The 9349-nt window shown below is 52.9% G+C and overlaps 1 protein-coding gene across 1 annotated transcript; it reads left to right on the forward strand.

Annotated features, from left to right (window-relative positions):
* Positions 1-159: 159 nt before the first annotated feature.
* Positions 160-7703, forward strand: TPI1 (triosephosphate isomerase 1). Its single transcript, XM_030535958.1, has 7 exons — positions 160-407; positions 5147-5270; positions 5375-5459; positions 5574-5706; positions 6042-6127; positions 6253-6340; positions 7051-7703. Exons 1-7 carry the CDS (start codon positions 296-298, stop codon positions 7167-7169), a joined length of 747 nt encoding a protein of 248 aa, XP_030391818.1. The 5' UTR covers positions 160-295; the 3' UTR covers positions 7170-7703.
* Positions 7704-9349: the final 1646 nt, after the last annotated feature.

The following is a 9349-nucleotide window of genomic DNA, read 5'->3' on the forward strand; positions in this document are numbered from 1 at the left end:
GCGAGGGTAAAGGTAGCGCAACTGCCTTTTTGACCTTCCCCCCCTTGACCCGCTACCAACGGAACGGCGACACATAGAGGGGTGGAGCTAGAGGAACGTTGTCACTCCACGAGGTGGAGCAAGTGCAACGCGGAGACGCTTCTAGGGGCGGAGCATGTGGAACGTTCAGACAGATGTAGGAGTGTCTCCGGCGCACTTCTCTGTGAAGAGGCTTGAGCTGAGGGCTGCCTGCACGGACGCATTGACCTTTCAGTCTCCTTTGGGTCCGCGCTAGAGAGCAGCACCCATCCCCACCATGGCGCCAAGGAAGTTCTTCGTGGGGGGGAACTGGAAGATGAACGGGGATAAGAAGAGCCTAGGCGAGCTGATCCACACCCTAAACAGCGGCAAGATCCCGGCGGATACTGGTGAGGGGAGGGGGGAAGGGTGTGGAGTGGGAGGTAGGCTGGGAGGAGAGTGTCCCCATGGGGGGTCTATACCTGCTGTAGACGTTGCTATTGGCTGCCCTAGTGGGTAGCTGTATGAGGGAGGGTGCGGGAGCCTGGCTCAGCCCTGAGCATAGCGCCCCCCCGCCCAGCGCATACTGTTTGACTACGGCAGCCACGTACCGCCACCTGCCCGACCCCTCCGATACCCCGGACTCTGAGGTGCTGAGGCTCTAGAAGCGGGGACAAGCGGCTGCTGAGTTAACCCGCTAACCAAAGTGGGGGGAGCTAGGGGACAGGGTAACCAGGGGCTGTTCTGTAGCAGCCCCACACTGCAGTAGGTGGCCCTGCAGGCCGCCCAGGGACGCGGAGTCGCATGTGGAGCCGTCTGAGATGTAACCGGCGGCGGGGGGAGGGTAGGAGGCGACGCACGCCTAGGGCAGGGCTGTGGGAGCCCCTGGCGGGTCTCGTTTCCCCGCTCATTCCCTCCCCGCCTGTTGTGCCCGCCCGCACGTACCCAATGACTCGTTTCCTCCTCCTGCTGCTGCCTGCGCTTGCCGAGCGGGGAAGCGTCATGTGGATGCGGCGGCTGCTGCAGCCTGGGATCCCCGCCTCGCTGGAAGGAGGGGGGAGAGGTGGCTGCTCGCGGGGGAGGCCATGGGGTGCAGATTGCTTCCCTGGGCACCAGGGAAGGAGGGAGGCCGCTCAGGAAGGGGAGAAGAGTTTGTCTGGGGAGCTCAGACTGTGGGGTGGGGACCTTGATAGAGCCCTTTCATCTCTTCCCTCTGCCCTGAGGCAGGGCCCATCAGGTCTACTCTGCCCTCCGGAGTATCATGGGCCACTAATGGCACAATGAGATCAAAACATTACAGCGCTCAGAAGACAGGACTATTGCATACCCCGTGCAGAGAATAGGAGGGACCGGTGTGCCAGTGCCCCGAGGCCCCCACAATGGCAGGGAAGTGACTAAGTGAGGTATACTCAGGTAATCCTGGCAAGTGACCCACGCCCACATGCTGCCTCCATCTAGTCTCCCAAGCTTCACTTGTCCCTTTGTGCTCCCCACTGCTTGGTCTGTCACCATTTTTTAATCTATGGAGGTATACCTATCTCATAGAACTGGAAGGGACCCCAAAGGGTCATCAAGTCCAGCCCCCTGCCTCCACTAGCAGGACCAAGTACTGATTTTGTCCCAGATCCTAAGTGGGCCCCCCCCCCCCAAGGATTGAACTCATAACCCTGGGTTTAGCAGGCTAATGCTCAAACCACTGGGCTATCACTCCCCCGATGCTGCTTCTGTTTCAGCTCTGCTCCCCACCGGTGAGTATTAAAGGTCAAGTTTGTGTGCATTATGGCTACTCCCCAACGGGGGAGGGGGATGAGCAAGTGACAGGCCTTGAGATCCTTCCTCCCGAGATTCCCAGCTGGAACCTGGAGGGGGGTAACCTGAGGTCTTCCACCTCACCTGAGCCAGACAGCAGAGGAAGACACCTCTATCCATTCCCTGGAGCTCCTAGTTGGCAATGTTACAAGTAGTAGGTCTCCAAGTCGGCCATTGGGTGAGATGACTTCCAGGCATCTCTGAACCTAGGTACTAGGAGATGGACCCTGAGCTCCTTTCTGGTGGCTTAGTCTCCCCTTGGGCTTGTCTAAACACACAAGTTGCACTGGTTTAACTTGTGCAGTGCCCTTTCTTTTTCACCAGTTTTTAAACCTACAAGTTGAGTTAAACTAGGCTTAACATGATTCCTTAAATTGTAACTGAAACTGACATGAGATACACACTCATTTAACTAAAAATTAGTTTAAAATCACACCTTTATTTTAGCTGGTGTAACTTTTTATTTGGGCAGACCAGGCCCTTGTTATCTCTCCTTGCCCCAGAGTTTGTACTTCTGCAGCTGGAGCTCCTGTTCACCAACTTCCCTTTGTGGCAGCTTCAGTTGGTATCTGTGTCCTCCAGCAGCGGCATAGCTGGTGTCTTCCACCATCATCTCCTTGCTGTCCTTTGGCCACCACCACCATTGAAATATCCTCTGCCTCTGGACCTTCTGCTGCCCATCTCCTCAGAAAGGGCTAGGAGGGTCCTGCAGGGGGGAGGGGGAACTGCTATTTTGGGGGAAGTGCTCTGAAGAAATGTCAAAGGTCTCTCAGAAGGCTGAGACCTAAATATATCCATTGGTGACTGGGATAAAAATACCAGCTACTGTACTTGGTTTTGGAAACCAGATCTCCCTTGGCTACTAAAGATCAAGGGGTTGGCCTTGAAGAGGAGAGGTGCTGGTGGCAGCCCCTCTGTGCCCCCACTCCCACACACATCCATCCTTGCTTAGCTCCAGGTCATGGGATAATTATTATGTGCATGGGAGAGTACCAGTAGCTACAACAGTGGCCCCTTCTGGGGAGGCAAGACTAGGCAGCTGCAGGCTTCCTCCCCTCTGCTGTCACAATGCTCCCTGCTGCAGAGAGGGTAAAGCTTCAGTAACACACACACACCAAGTATGCAACAATTCTTCCCACGTAATCATTAACCAGCTAAATGAACAAACTAAATAAACTTCTTGACTTAAAAATGTTCTGTGTGCTTCCAAATGGAGGCCACTAGGTAGATTGCAAAGTCTCCCTTCAGGAGGGGGCCTCTCATCTAGTCCCAATGCACAGATAGAATGGCACGACCCTAGAGTGTGTTCATAAAGGCTCTTATGTTGTGGTTACTGCATCCAGGTCTCTAGGGCTTTAGAGATTAAGCTGCCTGAAATGGGGCTTGGAAGCCTGTACATTTAGTGGATGTGAGCAGACCCGCTCAATGGAAGCAGCAGCCTTGGTTTGCACCTAATCACTGCATGTTTTTCCTTCACTTGGCAGCATCACTTTTGTCTCCTCCCTTCCTTATCTCAGCCATGCCCCAGGCAGGCAGGCAAGCTGCCTAGGATGGGTGCAGACGATGTCCAGAACTGAGTGTGTCTGCGGTCTACTCTTAGAATTAGATTGACCTAGCTACGGTTGCTCAGCAGTGTCATACCACTGGGAGCTGTACCTATGAGGACCTAACCCCCCAGTGTAGCTGTAAGTCAACAGAAGAATGCTTCTATTGACATAGCTACTACTGCTCAGGGCAGTGGGTTAACCACAGCGAGGGGAGAAACCCTTCCATCACTTTAGGAAGCATCTAAGCTATGGAGCCACAGCAGCACTAGCCCCTGTAGTGTAGACAAGCCCTCAGTTGATGCCTAGGGAGCTCCCAGGCTGATTCCCTCAGTAACTTGTCACATGACCATGGTGGATACATCCTAGAATTATAAGTGGTGAAGCAGCCTAACAAGGTTCTCTCTAATCTATTCCCTAGGGGCCAATATGCTGGGGCCCTAATTCTTAGTGGCATTCCAAGTCCTTTTCATGGGGAGATTACCCCTGGGCTCCCAGACCCCTCAGTGCTGGGGAATAGCTCCTGAGCAACTGTCCCTTGTCCCCCTAGCTGGTCTCTATCCGGGCTCCTCCTAAACAATCCCCTTCTTCACTGTGTCTCTTGCCTTCTCAGATACTCCGTGCATTTCTCACGTGCACACCAAACCCAGTAGTGGGTTTTATGAGCTTGGTAGATTTAGCTCTTTGAATCTAACCCAAGGCAGAGGTCCCCGGACTGTGGAGCATGCCCCCCTAGGGAGTTGCAGAGGAACGTTCGGGGATAGGGGGCAGCAGGGCTTGGGTAAGCCCCCATGGGTGGTGGGGAAGGAGTGCCACCCAGCTGCACTCTGCTCTCAACCCCTGACCATGGCCCAGCTGTGGTTGTGGCCTCAGTTCCCTTACCCCTGCCCACATTCCTCCCGTCCCCCCATGAGCCCTGGCTCTGAGGCACAGAGGGATGCAAACAGGGTAAGGAGCGGGGCATGACCCTGAAAAGTTTGGGGACTACTTCCCTAAGGCTTTGTCTAAACTAGCACTCTTGTTGGAAAAACTTGTCGGTCAGTGGTGTGAAAAAACCTCACTCCTGACTGACACAATTTTCACCAACAGAAGCAATAGAGCAGCTACACAGGAGACCTTACAGTGGCACAGCTGTGCTGCTATACGATCTGCAGTGTAGAGACAGCCTTAGGCTTAACCTTTGCAGCCCCCTGAGCATTGCTGTGGCTTTTCTCTGGGAGTGAGGAGCGCAGAGCTGAGTAGATCATGTGAGGTGGAATTGGCCTCTGGGTCTGCAGTCCACAGAATTGCATTGGCCTACCCTGCCCCCTACCCAGTTACAATCTCAGTTAACTTGCTGGTCCCCTCTTACTCCCAGCTAATCTAAATTCACTCCAACAGGAACAGAATCTGTGTCCAATTTCTCAGTCTGAAAGTTCCATGGGATCCTTGCTCTGCTTTTGTGCTATGGTGTAGAACCCCAGAGCTGTGCCCTCTCCTCTAGTCTATACCAACAATGAACTGAGTTTCCTCTAATGATACTCACCATGGGTCCCTTTAGAGAAGCTTAAACTAGAGTGGAAATATCCCTGCTCTGTCGGTGAGTCCCCAAGTTTCAGTAGAGTGATTTTTATTTATTTATTTATTTTTTTTTTTGGAAGGGTCCCTACCACTTGGCAGAGCACTTGGGGTGGAGTTGCGGGAGAGGGATGGATCGGGGATGGAGTGGGGGGAAGAGAGGATTCAGCAGCTGGGAGAGGATCAGGTGTGACATCTGCTCCACCCCCATGAGCTTAATGCCCTCTCTTGCCCTCCAGAGGTTATTTGCGGAGCCCCCTCCATTTACCTTGATTTCACCCGTCAGAAGCTTGATGCAAAGATTGCGGTTGCAGCACAGAACTGTTATAAGGTGCCAAAGGGAGCTTTCACGGGAGAGATCAGGTGAGCCCACCACGGGGTGATGGAGCTGAATGAACCTAGAGTCCTTAGGGGCTCTTCCCAGGACAGGGACAAGGCCCTAATCTCACTCTTTTCTCCCCTTCCAGCCCAGCGATGATAAAGGACATCGGAGCCACCTGGGTGATCCTGGGCCACTCAGAGCGAAGACATGTTTTTGGGGAGTCTGATGAGGTGGGCCACTTTGGGATTTAGGGAGAAACCAGCTTTAACATTCCCATGGTGGGGGACTGAGCTCCAGGGTGGGCCTGTGAGTGTCTGGCTAACTCATCCCCTCCCCCCTTCCAGCTGATTGGGCAGAAGGTGGCCCATGCCCTGGCTGAGGGTCTTGGTGTCATCGCCTGCATTGGAGAGAAACTGGATGAGAGAGAAGCTGGCATCACAGAGAAGGTGGTTTTTGAACAGACCAAAGTGATTGCTGGTAAGAGTGATGGGAGTGTTCCCTTTGGTTCCTAGGGGAAGAATATTTTTTTTCTGTCGCTTTTCCCTCTGCTTTGGAGGGACCCCACACATAAGGTCCTGGGAAGTATATTATTCTTCCTTGGTAACTTATTCCAAGAGGGCAACAGAGCTGGCTTTGTGTGCACTTGTTTGGGAGCCTGTGTGAACAGCATCACATGTGTCTGAACACCCAACTGCTCCTCCAACAACAGACAGCTCTGTATGTGCTGGATAGCCTCCCTGCTGTGCCCTCCCCTGTAGGTGGTGCAGTGTCTCATCTTCCAAATAACGCTTGCTTCCTTCTCCCCACCCCAGATAACGTGAAGGACTGGAGCAAGGTGGTTATTGCCTATGAGCCAGTTTGGGCTATTGGAACTGGTAAAACTGCAACTCCCCAGCAGGTACGAACAGGGTTAAGGAGCCAGGTGTCCATCTCTCTCATCCCCTTTCAGAGGTCTCTGACTGAAAACCACTCTTCCCTCAATTAGGTTGGTGTTCCAGTAATGCAGCTCTGGTTTCATTACAGGCTCAGGAAATTCACGAGAAGCTGAGGGGGTGGCTAAAAAGTCATGTGTCTGAAGCTGTTGCTCAGTCCACTCGGATCATCTATGGAGGTAAACAGCCCCGTCACCTTTCGAGTGCATAACATTGGTCATTCCTCCCTCTTCCCCTGCTTGTTTCTGTCTCTTGTCCTTTCACTTGTACAGCTATTCTCTTGTTCTCTGCCAAGCCAGTGGGGCCACTGTGCTGCTTGAGGTAGTGTGCCCTAGTAGAAAGAGGGTCTGGGACTCAGGAGACCTGGGTTCAATTCCTCACTCTGCCACTGGCCTGTTGGGTCACCTTGGGCAGGTCACTTCACCCATGCCTCAGCTTCCCCATGTGCACAATGGGGGTAATGAAACATGTTGCCTCTAGAAAGCACTTGAGATCTATGGATGAAAAGTGCAGTCAAGCTTGGTGGGGATATTGTTACATATAAATGCACACCGAGTCCTGCTAATATCATTAACTGCCCTACCCCTGTTCTTTTGAGGGACTCTTCAATATCCCAGCCAGCTTTCCATTGAACTGTAATGATAGGAAAATGCTTCCCTTCCCCACTCCCTGCCCCCCTCCCCCCATTCTTGTTCTGATCTGCAGGACCCCTCTTTTGGTTGGGGGGGCACAGCAGTGAACTAGGCACTCAGCCTGGTGCCTATAGATGGGGTACAAGAGCTTTTACTTATGCCCCATCCCTATAGCTAACCAGTCCCTTTCCCCATCCCACCCGCAGTGTCGACCATGAGTGTCTAACCCTTGTTTGGAATCGTGCCCATCTTTGTAGGTTCAGTCACTGGTGGCACCTGCAAGGAACTGGCCTCCCAGCATGACATAGACGGCTTCCTCGTTGGTGGTGCCTCCCTCAAGCCTGAATTCCTGGACATTATCAACGCGAAACACTGAACCGATCCATAGATCCCAAAAGGGAAAATCATCATGGAGGGGAAGGAAGGAGAAATAAAGAAACTATAAGGAAGGTCACCCCTCGCCCCTTCACCCATGACTTCTCTCCCCCATTCACTGTTCCTGCTGCTAACTGCTGCCACCCTGCTGGATTCTGATTGGCACAGAGCCTTTTTCCAGAGGCAGGGTTTTGTTAGTCTCCACCTCTTGCCTGCCCTCCCACCCTCATAAGTGAGCAGAACTCAATGTGAGCTTGTGGGTGGGTCTGGCTGGCTGTGCCCATGTGCCTGGTAGGCCAATCAGAGTCCATGGCCTGTCTGTCCCTCCCTTCCACCCATCTTCCTTTGCAGTGCTGCAATAAGGAGGTCACTTGGCCTGGGGAGAGGAGAGGAGGGAATGCCACCTCTTGCTCCAGGCAGCCTGTGGCTTGACCAGATGGGAGGGAGTGCCTGGCAGCTGACGTCCCTGTGAGACATTGTAGCTTTTCCATGTCCCTTAACAAACACTGAATAGAAATAAACATGTGGCAGCGGATTGTGTCCCAGTGCAGTCATTACTGAAGGGAGTTTTGGGGGGGGGGGGGGTTTGAGTAAGTAGCGTGTGGCAGAAATGGAGTGCCTCCCTCAGGCAGGCCACAGCTCGGGGTGGGCTTCCTGCAGGATGAACGTGGTAGGGACAGTGTGCTGAGCTCTTTCATACTCCCTTGCATTCCTTCCGCAGTGAGCTAGGCATTGCTGTGAGAAGTGTCCAGTGCTGGAGCTGCCACTGGGTGACACACAACTGTTGGGGAAGCTCAGGCACCTGTTTCTGAGTCCAGCCCCTGTGCGCATCATCACTGCAGGATTTTCTGCAGCATTTTCCAGCATGTAAGCTCTCTTCTGAAAGAACCCAGTCTGTGTCTCCTGACTGGCAAGGAACACGTCATTTCACGTTGTGATGGCTGGCAGTCTCAGTAATGTCCACTCCAGCTGGCTGGCCCAGCACTGCCCTGATCCGGACTGGTTCCACTGCCTTGCCATGGAGAGAGAGCAGCTGTGGCCGATGTCTGCCTACTCCTGCAACACTTGTAATGTGCTGCAGAAGCTAGTATTGACATTTGTGGGCTTAGGGCCTTATCTACTTTCCTATCTAACGTGAGACACAGTTCACTTGCCCTCCCTGGCATGGGGTGGGGGGCAGCTCACAGCAGCCTGAAGCTGTGCTATCCTGGGCCCTCTGTACAAACTGGGTCCTGTTTCCTAATGGTAGTGGGAGCCTTCACTCTCTCCATCTATGGCAGTAACCACTTCAACCCCACTGACTTTCCAGTGTGCTCTAATTGCTTAAACTGGCAGAGTGAGGCCAAGGGTGGGGGCAGTATGGGAGGGACCTGTGGTTCTCCCCACCCTTCCACCACCAACTATAAACTAGGCTAAACCCTCCTTGTCATATCCTTCCCCCATCCATCTGACAGCTGTTAGTCTAGCTGGTGGCTTGGAGTGGGGGTTTGCCAAGAGAAAGTAGCACCCCTTGTCAAACTCAGAACTAGGGGTGGTGGTGGTAGAACTGTCTCAGGAGATGGAGCTGGCCTCAGGGAGCTGCCCCCTTTGGGAAGCCCTTGCAATGGCACTGTTGGTATGGTATGGCCTGCACCCCCAGCTCACTTATGCAGCAGGTGTTGCTTCATAGGCAGGGCAGAGGAAGTTGAGGGTGGGAGATTGAGCAGGGCTCTACTGGGGGAGAAATGAAGGCAGATTCAGGTTCACTGTCTCCATCTCAGTTCACAAGCACTATCCCTTCTCCTCACTAACTCTATCTGTATGCCCTCATTTACTTCTCCAGTGGTGGGAGTAGCAGCTGTTTTAGTCTGTATCTGCAAAAAGAACAGGAGTACTTGTGGCACCTTAGAGACTAACAAATTTATTTGAGCACAAGCTTTCATGGGCTACAGCCCACTTCATCGGATGCATAGAATGGAACATGTAGTAAGGAGATGTGTGTGCATACAGAGAACATGAAAAGGTGGAAGTAGACATATCAATTCTAAGGGCTAATTAAGATGAGCAATTATCAGCAGGAGAAAAAAATCTTGTGATAATCACACCCCTTGTCACCTGTCTGAAATGGGCCATCATGATTATCACTACACCTTTTCACAACCCCTGAAAGTCTGCTTCTAGATGGGTCCTGTCTGTGACATA

The sequence above is a fragment of the Gopherus evgoodei genome, chromosome 1, assembly GCF_007399415.2.
Source record: "Gopherus evgoodei ecotype Sinaloan lineage chromosome 1, rGopEvg1_v1.p, whole genome shotgun sequence".
NCBI classification, from domain to species: domain Eukaryota; kingdom Metazoa; phylum Chordata; order Testudines; family Testudinidae; genus Gopherus; species Gopherus evgoodei.

Coding starts and splice junctions, on each gene's coding strand:
- TPI1 (XM_030535958.1), top strand. CDS start 296: ATGGCGCCAAGGAAGTTCTTCGTGGGGGGGAACTGGAAGATGAACGGG. Junction 408..5,146: donor CAAGATCCCGGCGGATACTG/GTGAGGGGAGGG, acceptor CTTGCCCTCCAG/AGGTTATTTGCGGAGCCCCC. Junction 5,707..6,041: donor ACAGACCAAAGTGATTGCTG/GTAAGAGTGATG, acceptor TCCCCACCCCAG/ATAACGTGAAGGACTGGAGC.